Source organism: Stenella coeruleoalba (assembly GCF_951394435.1).
Source record: "Stenella coeruleoalba genome assembly, chromosome: 4".
NCBI classification, from domain to species: Eukaryota; Metazoa; Chordata; class Mammalia; order Artiodactyla; family Delphinidae; genus Stenella; species Stenella coeruleoalba.
In genome coordinates, this window is record NC_137149.1 from 121,123,583 (window position 1) to 121,137,216 (window position 13,634).

A 13,634-nucleotide genomic window follows, 5' to 3' on the forward strand; every position below is an offset into this window, starting at 1 on the left:
CTTAGTGTTATGAGGCCACCAAAGAAACACATTTAATAGCAGCATTTGTTATTCTGCCTAATGGTGTAAAACATTTCACGTAATATTTTAAAACATAAGTCCAATATAAATGCTAAGCGGGTATTACAGAGATCTTGTGCTGCTTAAATGCAAGTTGGGTTGTTATAATGGTGCCTGTAAGTTAGTAACTGATATTTGGTATTACGTACTAAGAAAAGCACATCTGTAAAAACCGGTGTGTCCTGGTATTCGTGGCAGGATTTGGACTGTCTTTAATCTCCTTTGACTTGTTCATCTTCCTTTAAGGCCATCCATAAAGATGCACTGAGTATCCTTTTCAGCCTTTGGTTAGGATTTGCATCAGTAGTCATAAACCTGCTCTCCGGACAAAGACACCCTTTCCTTTGAAGTAATTGCTCAAGCTTTTCAAAGCAGTCCAAGAAGTCTATCCTCTTTCTCTTTTTATTTTTCTTTAAGAAGAGTTTGAAGTGTAGTCCCTTAAACTAGAAGCAAGATAAATTTTTCTCTTCAGCTTTATTGAAAGCCATGACGATTTTTCAAGCAGTAAGAGTTTAAAAGGTTCTTAAGGGAATGTGTTCTGCTTTATGATCCAGCTTTTGGTAGATCCTACTATCTCAGAAAGCAAAAGTAAAGACTTTTTGTATCCATTAACTACTGCAAATTTTTATCAAAGAATTAACCTGATATTTTTCAGAAGACTTTTTCCCCTGCTCCTTACTCAGTTTAGAGACTTCACTGAGAGATGGCCATAGCTTTGGGGTCTTTGAAAAAGTAATACATGGCCAGTATTGTCTTATTTGAGCTGATTTCCCCCCTAGGTATTAACTCTGTGGGTTGACAGGTAGTTGGGAGGGGCAGATTTAGATGGGTGCTGCAGTCAGAATGTTATATGGTTCCCAGATTTTGTTTCTAAGCTTTGCAAACAAATATACACGGACACATATGTATATCGTTATTGGTATGTGGGATGTTATTGCTGTGTTGCAGGATGATGTATAAGGATGTAACTATGGAGAAATAGATTCTGTGAGCCACATATGAAGCCTGTGTTCCGCCTCCCATCAACCCTTCTCCCCTTCATAATTTCATTCCAAAGGGGTTCCCAAAATATCTGTTGAACTTATTAGTTTGGACCTGTTGGATTTAAATCCCATATCATAGAATTCTATTTCCTGTAGTGAACTTTTAATACATAAAACATTTGGTTTATTGAAACTTATAAAAATCCAAGTATTTATTTTGAACAGATTTTTTAATGAGAAAATGTAAAGAACACCCAAGCTGCACTGCATACAATAAAGGGAATACAAACTTTAGTCTTTAAACAAGACTGGAAATGGCTTTTCTTAGAGGAAATGATATCTCTCCTCATATTGTTGTATGTGGATTTTTAGAGGCCATTAATGTGCGTTTCCTAAAGGGGATGAAAGTTCAGTAGCAGAGTCTTTTTTACTAGAAATCTAGTGAGTGTTTGTGAAACCAGTAGAACCCAATGATCACAAGTTTACCCTTATGCTTTCAATTTGTTTTTTTCTCTTTCCTTTCCTTGCCTTCCCTTTCCTTTCTGCTTTCTCCTTTTTTCCCCCCATATTTCCTGAACTGTCTAACCTGCTTCCTGGTTTAGAAAACATTTCGCCAAACTTTGAAGCCAGAGTCCTAGCATTGAACAGGCCTTTATTTAGAGATAAGGCCCTAGGAAAAGGCAAATCTCTTTTCAGTTTTGAAATTACACAGCATGTACATGTGTCTTCTGATTTGTGGAGGGGCAAATGATTGGTACAGTGTAGATTACTGGAAAATATTATTTTGTAAGTAAAGCATACTTATAAAAATCTTAATTATGAGTTTACAAAAAAGAATGCTTATATCTTAATTCACCTTATGGGGTAAATTGTGAGGCTTCCTAAACTCTAACTTTATAGTCATAGAAAATTCTCAGTATTTCAACTGTTTTACATTAAAGAAAGAAATCCAGTTGACAGCAATCTTCTCACTTCCTCCCCATGTCCCTGAGAAAATATTCTTAGATCTAGAAAACAAAAAATTAGCATTGGCATGCTTAAGTGACAACGTCCTCTGTGTCCCCACTATCCATCTGTCCTTCGTTTACTTTAGCTTACACTTAGATTGCTTTCAGTTGTCATCAGTTTTCCTTCAGACCCTCATTTTCCACTGAGGAATTCCAAGACAATTCAAGTTAAAACACAAATCTTGTTCCCCATAAAATGGTACCTTATGGAAACAAAAAAGGAACAATCACACTGAAAATATATTCCTTAGATCTTAATGATTTTAATTCTTGATTTTAAAAAAGTTGCCAACAGGTATAATTAGACATTTCAAAAATAACATTGTATGGTATTTTCATGGAATATAGAGCATCTTGGGATGGGGGATGGGGGGGACCATGAATCGGGGCTGAAGTATTGGTAACTTTTAAAAATATTTCTATTTTTTGTGGCAAGACTTATCTCCAGCAGAAAGTTAAGTAGTTCAGATAGGTTTGTAATATTTGCTTCTTTTCTTAACAAATTTACCAAATTTGTATGCTTTTTAAGGGAAAAAAATAGCTGCTATTGTAACAAATGCTTTCTGGTTTGGAAAATATCAAGTAAACTTTGTATTAAGGTGAGCTTCTCTCCCCAGAGAAGTTCTAAAAGTGAATCAAATGAAACCAAGCCCCTGGTTCTACTTGTCTCCTGGCCTTTTACTATGCCATTTGAGGTCTCCCTTGGTCACCAAGCATGCAAGCCAGTTTCTGAGTCTCACTGCACATAGCACGGCCAACGTGGAACAGAGTTTGATATGATGCCTTTTCACCCACGTCTCACTCAGAAGTACCTAGAGTCACCAAGAGTGAGGAAGGACACTGTGGGGACACCGCTGTGCGTCATGCACTCCAATAAATGCATTGTAATAATTACGTGAGACGACCAGACATGAAGTAACTGCAGGCTGTGGAGGCAGCGGGGCCAGCAGCACAGAAACCAGGCCCTGTCTTCACAGTAGAGGCCCTCTCCTGGTCTGCACATTCAATAAACCCTACTTTCCTTCTTCCCCTCCCCACCACCCAGGAAAACATAGGCATGTACAGAAATTTGCATGACATTTCAAAGAACACGTTGACCATCATAAAAACCGCTAGTTAATTTTTGTGACCAGCAGCATTTGCCTTTTCAAGGACAGTAGGTTTCTGCTGCATTTTCCCTGATCTGCCAGATCTCTCTCCTCAGGGTAGGTGACTGTTCCAAGGATAGCCAAGGGTATGGGGTTAGGATGACAAGTTCTTCTTTCCCACAGAGTTCCACAGCTGGTAGTAGTGACCTGTTTTCTGGGCACAGTTGCCCCTGTGGATCACACAGTGCCATTTGTCAATCTTACTCTAAAAGCAGTCCTGGGCTTCCCTGGTGGCGCAGTGGTTGAGAGTCTGCCTGCTGATGCAGGGGACATGGGTTCCTGCCCCGGTCCAGGAGGATCCCACATGCCACGGAGCGGCTGGGCCCGTGAGCCATGGCCGCTGAGCCTGCACGTCCGGAGCCTGAGCTCCGCAACGGGAGAGGCCACAACAGCGAGAGGCCCGCGTACCGCAAAAAATAATAATAAATAAATAAATAAATAAAAGCAGTCCTAATCAAGGAAATCTCAGAGTGCTGACAGAGTCCTGCTCATTAGTCCACTTCATGAAGGCGTTTTGTGTCCTTGTCCCCAGACACTATAAAAGTAGAGGACTCGTTTGCCTTAAAATAGTATTCTCCAGGTTAAATAAGGAATTCAGTTTCTCCTGTGGCTTGGCCCGCAGCGCGGCCCAGATGGAGCCCGTTGCGTCGGCCCCTCGTGGGGTGCCTCCACAGCCAACCACAGTTTTCCTTTTAGTTTGGGACTGAGGTACAGGATGACGTCTTCTACCTGTGACGACGTTTGGAAACATCTTCCATTATTTGAATAGTCCTTTTCTGTCCCACCTTCACCCTCCTCCCCTAGTGTTCAGTCACTATCAGAATTAATTTAATATTAATAGTTTTACTGCCCCTCTGTTCTTTGAATGAACCATGGAGAAATATACTCTGTAAGATTTTATATTAGGATGACACATAAGCTTGGGAAAGACAATCTGAGGCAGTTTATAATACAGATTTTGTCTTATTTTTGTCCTGTTTTAAACTATCGTTGCTTGATAATCACATAAGGCTTAGAAATTCAGCAACATGTGTTCCTCAAACTATAGCAGATAGTTTGTATCTACTCCTAAAATAGGATTTGGGGACAAATTCCCAAACTATAAATTAAAGGTTTAAGCATTATGGGAGTCAGGAACAAATGATATGATGATTTAATCTGAGTCGAGGGAGGTCATCCCCTGCACGAACTTGAATTGATTTGTTCGTTTAATCTTTTTCTCCTTAAGGTGAGACCACCACTCCTCGGGCCATCTTGACAGGCCATGACTCTGAGATCACTTGTGCTGCCGTCTGCGCTGAGCTCGGCCTCGTGTTAAGCGGTTCTAAAGGTAAATCTGTGGGGCCTTCAAAAAACGGATGCACTTTTTCGGTGTCTTCTAATAACAAATTACCAGAGGTGAATTTGGTGCCTTTTTCTCTAAAGCTGTGCTATCTGTGACAGTGACTGTTAGCTCCATGGGACTGTTCACATTAACTGAAACGAAATAAAAGTTAAAATTCAGTTCCCTGGTGGCACTAGCCACATTGCAGGGGCTCAGTATGCACCTACGACTAGTGGCTACCGTACTGGAAGGCCCAGAAAGGGAACACTTCCATCACTGCAGGAAGTCCTGTTTCACAGCATTGCTCTGAAGAGTGAGGCGAGAACAAGGACAGTCTTAGTGTGTTTGTTTATCCTTCTGGACTCTGACTGGGCTGGGTTCCACCTCACACCTGAACGGAAACTCCTGACCCAGTCTGTTTTACTTTCCAAATCTCTGAACTAGGCAGGGGCCAGGATGGCATTGAGAATGGGGTGGAAAGATTCTTCAGCTGGTTGGCCTGGAGGTCTATCCCATAGCATCGTCACAAATTTAGGCCAAAGATATTCAGCAAGCTTTCTAAGAGCGCACACAACAAATCAGGATCTGACCAGGAGCAGAGCTGTTTCCAGTCCATTGCTTATTCAGCTGTAATAGTCTATTCATCTCTCTGTCTCTCTGCCCTGAACTGAGCTCTGAACACAAAAAAGTACTGTAATCACATATCTCCTAGGCTTATCTGAGGGAGAAGCGTAGAGTTTTTGAGTCACCTTATCTGTGTCTTGAACTATGATACTTTGTATAGCTAACGAGACTTATTAATGAGTCAAATGTTGGTGTTTACAAATTTAGTTGGTCAAAACGATGAAATAGTAACAATGATAGCAAGAATTCTATAACTACTGGATTTTTTCCCCTTATACCCAATGATTTCATTTATCCTGAGCTAACATGAGTTCCCGGATTGTATGTGATCCAAATTGGACATGTAAAATGAACCTATCATATTACAGGCTGTCCTCACTTTGCACGGTGGTACAGCACCATAAAAATGACCATGCAAGATGAAACCATGCAAAGATATTAAAAATCAATAATTTCAATGGGAAATATTATGAAAAATAATGGGAAATTTTATGATTGTTCCATGGCCTTTACAAATTTTTATCAAAACATTAAAAATTCTCTTGTTCACTTTTATACATATATGCATACATACACATATGTATGGACATGAAAAAAATAGTAAAACTCACATTTAGTACACTAATTTAAAACATCAGAGACATTACGAATGACAGTCTTTTATTTCTTTGTGAAAAAATACATCAAGAGTACTTGGAAAGTGCTCGCCCCCTTCTCTCCGTGTAACTTAAGATAAGGAGTGAGAATCGTCTCTGTGCCTTGACCAGTTGTCAAACTCCTTCCTAAGTTTGGATCAGCTTCCAACATTTTATCTTCTGTGCTTTCAATGTCATGAAATATCTCCTAGGTTTCCTTTAATGTGGAGATTTTTGCTGACGTCACTTCTGGGACACCCTCATGTGTGTAACAGCACTTTCCTAAGTTTTACAGGGCTTATGTCAGTAAGATCACCTTCACTCACTTCCTCGGGCTGCATCTGTAGCGATGTCAGCACTCCCACGGTCAGCTCTATCTTCTGTAACTCCGTTTATGTTGGCTTCCAGTTTTACTTTCAGCTTTGTCACTTCTCATTTCCTTACTTCAGATCCATCTTTGTTGGCCACTACCCTCTTTTGATTATCCATTTTTATAAAATGTCATACAGTTCCATCCCTGGGAGACAAGGAGGCAACACAACTACAGAGTTTGCTGTCTGTGCATGAGCTGAGTCACCGACGTGCAGTGACCATTCACTAACAGACTTCGAAAGAAGTGATGGGGTTGGTCACCCATCATGATGCACACCTGTTATTTATAGTGATTTGTGGACTGACAAGCTGACCATGAAGTGTGTACCTTATGCAGTTCCTGTGATAACTGAAATCTGAACTGTGGCATTGAGGGACTGGGGTCATTTAGAGTGACAACTGAAATTCATGCATGCTGGAACTGTGCAGAGCAAAGACTGCCTTATGTATTTATGTCGAGAACACTAAAAACCTATCAACTCCCTGAGTGGTCAAGAGAAAGACGGGAGACACGTTTTAATGGTCATGTGGGGAACACGTGATGATTCCATGTAGCCACGAGAAATTTAGCCCGGAGAGGAGTAGGGCATATAGTCTAATTACCCCATTTGTCCGACTCAGACATTTCTGAGAACTTACTCATCACACAAGCAGTTTTGGTTACCTGCTCCTCTTTTGCTTTTCATGTAGCAGGCACTCAGTAAAGATGCAGTTTCTCCATCCTCCTCAAGCATCTCAGCCTGGAGGTCAGCCCGGAGAGTGGGGAGTGGTGGATGCAAGCTGCTTGGTTTCGGGGACAGCAGGGGGGCAGACTTGTTTGCCAAGGAGAAGTGGCAGAAGGATCTCTGTATGAATTTCCCTGGGGGCTGGGGTGTGAGGAGGTGGACCACCAGGCACCTTCTCTCATCGCGAAGTAGCAAGCAGTGGGAGGGAAGATGTTTTAGGCCTTCAGAAGTTGCCTTAATGAGTTCTCACCACACAGGCCCCAATGCTGCTACCATCGGGACCCTGTGTGCAGCCGATGTTTAACTGAGGCCCAGCCTTCCTGGAAGCTCTTTTAGGATTTGTAATTTGTCCTGTTCCTTTCTGAATTCCTCCAGCTCTTATCATCCCTTGGCATAATGAATTTCATAAAGTAACTTCCTGTCTCTTGAGAAGTGAACTTGAACATGCATGACTCGGCTTCCTTCTTTCCCAAGTGGAAGGTGAGATTTAGCCGGCATGCAGATTTTACAAAATAACTGATATCTAAGATATAATTTTTTAAGGCTTTCTACAACTGTGATATGGTACTGGCAGCCTGTTTCAACGGTGCTCAAGATTCAGGTCACATTTGTCTGTTCTTATTCAGAAACTTCATTTTGGCTTTTGTTTCTCCTGTTTTCTCAGAAGGACCATGTCTCATACATTCCATGAATGGAGACTTGTTAAGGACTTTGGAGGGTCCTGAAAACTGCCTGAAACCAAAACTCATGCAGGCTTCCAGAGAGGGTCACTGTGTCATATTCTATGAAAATGGCTTCTTCTGTACATTCAGTGTGAATGGAAAACTCCAGGCCACCGTGGAAACAGATGATAACATAAGGGTAAGTATACCTTACAGACTTTTCAGCATTCTGTGTTTTTACCTCAAAGTGTAAAGGTGAGTGAGGAGGGAGAGGGTTCTCAATTTAGTAAATGGCTTTCTTCTCTCTCCCATTCCGTGAGGTTTCTCCAGTGCATTTTGACCACCTCTGCCACGAAGGCTGCATACAGAGATGCTCACACTCTGCTTTTATTTTTCCCTCCCTTCATTTAAACCAAGTACACGTTAGAGGATTTTCCTTTCCTCTTTTCTTTACGATAATAATGTTGATAATCTGTCACTTGGAGTTGCGATTATTTTGTCAGCTACACTAATAAATCTGTAAAGTAATTTGAAATCCCTTGCTGGCTAAAACAATTTCTGTGGTACTTCAGTTAGTACCAAAGGCTCTGGGAAGTTCCTCAAGGCAGCAGTCGGAGGCTTTCTGCAGACTGTTCGTACACACATGCTTTTCCCCTCTGCCCTATGGCCGTTGTTTTTTTCCCTCTGTAATATTTCCCACTGGATTTTAGGCTTAAACAATCCATCGCCTTTTCCCCAGCACGCCTGCACTTTATCATACTAACTTGTAAGTGGCAACTGTGTGATTAAAGTGAGCTTGCCTAAAATGAGCGCTGCCCGTGCCCGGCTCCAGAGACCCACACTTTCACAGCTAACTGCCTTGGGAAGGGTGGAAGGAAATCACAGGCTTGGACTAAGAGACATCACAGAACAAAAATCTCCACCTCCATCCTGCAGTCTGAGCCTGTATAAGGAAAGGAGACCATGGACACAAATTAGTCATTAGCTCAGACCAGAAATGAAGTTTCTTTGAAAGAGCAACAAGAACCCTGCAGGCAGGTGGCCTGGGGAACCTCTGCACTAATCAAGGCCTCCCACCTGTTTTTATTTAGATGCCAGATTGTGCAGTGGCATTTGGTTAACGTATCAGAGCACATCAACTAGGCAATGTTTAGATGTCTTAATGAATAACTTAAATTTAAGTGGGCAGCCTGTACAGAGCAGCAAAGTTATGTTATCCTAAACAAAGGATCACCCCCCATTTCACCCATAGGAACTCATTTATTTTGTTTTCCTGGGGAAGCTGTGTCTTAGGATATGATTGTCGCCAGCAGACTGCTGTGGCCTGCTGGTACCTCCTGGAAACTGGTGCAACTACGGTGTTGTCCGAGCACTCAGGAGTCCAGGGGCTGAGATTCACACGTCCCCAGGGCCCTCCTAAAATCTCTAGTCTCAACCCAACCTGGATTGAGACTGGAGGAGGCGTATGAGAATTGAAAACTACGTGAATGCTGGTTTGGGTGGGAGATAGGGTGCTATTCAGGAAATGCTACCCTGGCTGTTATTCTCAGGGAAATTTGACAAGTCCCTCATGAGAAAGGCCAACAAAATATTTTTTAACTTTGGCAGGCACCTGGTTTAATAAAATGTTTTAGGTGCTGATACATGTATAGTCCTAAAAGTCCAGGTTTTATTTATTTCAACACAGAGCTAGGAGTAGGGATTCTTTAGGACAAAGAGTTAAAGATTAATGGTTTTAATTTATGTTTTAATATAGCACTTATCCAGTAAAAAGCCTCACGTATAAAACTCAAGTGAACCACAACCGTAAGGTTAATGGATTTTCATCAGCTGAATTTTATAAGTGTAGCAAATAATTATTTGTTGTAGTCTTCATTTCATTTCCCAGATAAGCCCCTAGAGATTGACGTTTGTGAAATGAATGGGGGAAAAGGATATTGGTTTTCACTTATATTGAAAAATCTTACTATGGGTATTTGGTTAAAATTTAGAGAATGCTTCTTGAATGAAAGTGTCTTCCACCCACAGGTTTTGATTTCTTAGGTGTATTTTTGTGTTTTTGCGAATAAGCTGTATTTAAGAGACCTCTGAAAGTTCGCATTTACTTGAATGTGAATTGAATGGCTATGAAACATTTCTATAATTAAAAAAAAAATTTTTGTCAAAGGGTAAAGACTTAAGGCAACTATGCTAAAACTCTGAGTACGGAACAGTATAAATATATTTTTCAGAAGGTAGATAGTTTCTTTCTGCCCTACTAGTACAATCTGGATTCCCACATTCACTGTATCCAGGTGGACAGAAGATTACAGGTATTTGCGATAACTTTTAGAACTCCCAATGTCACCCAGCTAAAGAAAGGAAATGTGTATGTTAATAAACCGGGAAAAGAAGGTTTGGAGGGAAGGGGGCAGGAGGAGAGGAAGGGGCAGTAGGATCTGCTCCTCAAGTAAGGAGGGACCTTTTATATCAGGAGCTGGCATACTTTCTCTGTTTAAAAAAAAAAAAAAAAAAAGTAGCCAGAAATGAATGGATGTGCCTTTGTTCCAATAATGCTTACTTATGAGCACTGAAATTTGGAATTCATATAATTTTCACGTGTCATGAAATATTCTTTTGATTCTTTTTTTCAACCATGAAAAAAATAAAAAGTCATTAAAAAAAAAAAAAGAAAGTGGCCTGCCTTTGGTAGGTTTGACAGGACTGAAGAGCAAATTACGTGTCTGTCCTTTGAGTTCAGCACTGGCAGGAAGCAGTCAGTCCTGGGGCAAGAAGAAAATGCTTAAACTGGGTTTAATCACCCTGGGAGTCACGGTTCCCTACCAAGTTGTCTTCCCACCTGCTGTAAACTTCCAGCAGGCCTAGTGAAGGTGCTCAAGCTGTAGGTGGTCTCCTGTGGGGCTGAGCCCCACAGGCAGCAGTGTTTTATCAGGGATATGAGGTCAGCTAGCACTGTCTGCCCAGCCTCGGTACAAAACAGGCTTAGCATGACCACAGTGCAATGGAGAGATGCCAGGAAGCGCTTCGTTTTACAGTACTGGTCCCCGTCCACAACACGGACCATTTAACTAGTAGTCATAGAATTGGAAGAGTCAGCCACCTCATCCTTAAAAAGCAAAAATTAAAAACAAAAAAACTCAAAAACTCCAGCATTGCCTAACTTTGCCCATTTGACTTTTGAAAAATAGCAAAAGTCTTCTATGACTCATGATTTCCTGAAAACTCCTCAGGAACACATACACACTCTTTCCCTTTGTGGCTCCAGTAGCCGGCTGGAATCACGTCGAATTAATCAGAGATGCGGTGAGGGCCCCAGTTTTCCGAGAGCCGTGTCTCTACTGACTGTTGCTGTCTCACAGGCTATCCAGCTGAGCCGGGATGGGCAGTACCTGCTCACCGGAGGAGACAACGGTGTGGTCATGGTCTGGCAGGTGTCTGACCTCAAGCAGCTCTTCGCCTATCCAGGCTGCGACGCCGGGATCCGGGCCATGGCACTGTCTTACGACCAGAGGTAACACTGAAATAGTGGTCTATACTGGTGGCATTAAAAACTGGCAAGGGAATGTATGTAGTAACTGGGCTGATGGCTGGGCTGGGCTGTGAGGGTCACCTGTGCAATCAAAAAAGCTGATGGATATTGGGGTTTCCAAGGTACTTTTTAAAAAGCATGATTTTGTTTGATGGCATTGCCAATCTTGGACAAAGGCTGAATTCTCTAGGAATAGACAGGATTTAAGTAACAGAGGCTCCAATTATATTGCTGTAAAGCTTTTTATGTTAAAGTACCTTTTTTCTTAAACAAAATTTCATGTGAAATGCCTGTATGTCTGTCCATAATGATTCCATTGAGAAATCTGGCTTATTTACTAAAACCTCCATTTTAGGGAGATAATCTTTACCTGGCATCTTATTTCTTTTTAATATACAGTCTTTCATTTTAGTTCTTAACTTCTTTTACTGTGATAACATATACATAAAATTTACCATTTAAACCTTTTTTTGGGGTGCATAATTCAGTAGTATTAAGTATATTCACATTGTTGTACAACTATTACCGCTATTCATTTCCAGAACTTTTTCATCATTCCATCTCATAGTGTCCTTTGATGTGCAAAAGCCTTTAATTTTGATGAAGTCTCATTTATTTTTTTCTGTTGTTGCCTGTGCTTTCGGTGTTATATCCAAGAAATCATTGCAAAATTCAGTGTCATGAAGTGCTTCCTCTATATTTTCTCCTAAGAATTTTATAGTTTTAACTCATATTTAGTTTTTGATCCATTTTGAATTAATGTTTGTTTATATATGATGGTCATAAGGGTCCAACTTCATTCTTTTGCATGTGGATATCAGTTTTCTCAGCACTATATGTTGAAAAAGACTGTTCCTATATATGAGAGATTATTTCTGGATTGTCTGTTTTATTCTGTTGGTCTGTATGTCTCTCTCTAAGCCAGTACCACACTGTTTTGATTACTGTAGCTTTACAGTAAGTTTAGAAATCAGGAAGTATGAGACATCCAATTTTGTTGTTCTTTTTTGAGATTGTTTTGGCTATTCAGGCTCCCTTGAGATTCCATGTGAATTTTAAGATGGTTTTTTTTTTCCTATTTTTGCAAAAAACATTGAGATTCTGTTAAGAATTAGGTTGAATCTGTAGACAGCTTTGGCTAATATTGTCATCTTAACAATATTAAGTGTTCTGATCCATGAACACAGGATATCTTTCCATTTATTTATGTTGTCTTTAATTTCTTCAAGCAATATTTTCTGGTTTTCAACATACAGGCCTTTTGCCCCCTTGGTTAAATTTATTCCTTGAGCATTTTATTTTTTTTGTTGTCATTGTTGTTGCTGTGATGGAATTGTTCACTGCTTGTATGTAGAAACACAACTTATTTTTTGTATTGTTGATTTTGTATCCTGCAACTTTGCTAATATAAGTTCATCAGTTCTAACAGTTTTTTTGTGTGTGGAATCTTTAGGATTTGCTACATAAAGATCATGTCACTTGCAATAGAGGTAATTTTACTTCTTCCTTTCCAATTTAGATTCCTTTTATTTCTTTTCCTTGCCTAACTGCCCTGGCTAGGACTTTTCGTACTATATTGACTAGAAGTGGTGAAAACAGGTATCCTCGTCTTGTTCCCAGTAAGAGGGGGAGAGCTTTCAGTATTCACCATTGAATGTGATGTTAGCTGGGAATTTTTCATAAATGCCCTTTATATCGTGTTGAGGTACTTTCCGTCTATTCATAGTTTCAGTGTTTTTATCATGAAAGGATGATGAATTTAGTCAAATGCCTTCTCTCATATGGGTTTCTTTTGTTGTTGTTAATTGTTGATGTGATGTATTACAATTGATTTTTGAATGTTAAACCATCCTTATATTCCAAGAATAAATCCCACTTGGTCATGGTGTATATAATCTTCTTAAATGCTACTGAATTTGGTTTGCTATTATTTGTTAAAGATTTTTGTATCAGTAAGCATAAGGGATATGGTCTGTGATTTATTTTCTTGTAATGTCTGTTTCACTTTGGTGTCAGGGTGTGTTGGCCTCATTGAACGACTTAAGAAATGTTCTCTGTAGTTTTTTAGAGGCATTTGAGTTGGTGTTAATCCTTCTTTAAATCTTTGACAGAATTCACCAGTGAAGCTCTCTGGTCCAGGGCCTTTCTTATTGAGAGGTTTTTGATTACTGATTCAGTCTCATTACTCGTTATAAGTCTATTCAGATTTTGTTTCTCCATGATGAAATTTTGGAATAATGTGTGTTTCTAAGAATTTTTCCATTTCATCTAGGTTATCCCAATTGTTGGCATACAGATGTTCCTAGTATTCTCTGATAATCCTCTTTTTATTTCTATAAAATTGGTAGCAATGTCTCCACTTTATGATTTTAGTAATTTGAGTCCTTTTTTTTAGTCTAACTAAAAGTTTGTCAATTTTGTTGCCCTTTTCAAAGACGCAACTTTTTTTTTTTCTTTTTGCTGTACGCGGGCCTCACCACTGTGGCCTCTCCCGTTGCGGAGCACAGGCTCCGGACGCGCAGGCCCAGTGGCCATGGCTCACGGGCCCAGCCGCTCCGCAGCATG

General features: G+C 40.3%; 1 protein-coding gene across 4 annotated transcripts in view; it reads left to right on the top strand.

Moving 5' to 3' along the window:
* LRBA (LPS responsive beige-like anchor protein) overlaps nt 1-13,634 on the top strand; it is a 725,574-nt gene that overhangs the window by 708,600 nt on the left and 3,340 nt on the right. For all 4 annotated transcript variants that reach the window (XM_079919265.1, XM_079919266.1, XM_079919268.1 and 1 more), the window contains 3 exons: nt 4,427-4,528; nt 7,543-7,739; nt 10,900-11,051. In XM_079919265.1, coding sequence (XP_079775391.1) covers nt 4,427-4,528; nt 7,543-7,739; nt 10,900-11,051 — 451 coding nt within the window. The remainder of the gene's footprint in view (nt 1-4,426; nt 4,529-7,542; nt 7,740-10,899; nt 11,052-13,634) is intronic.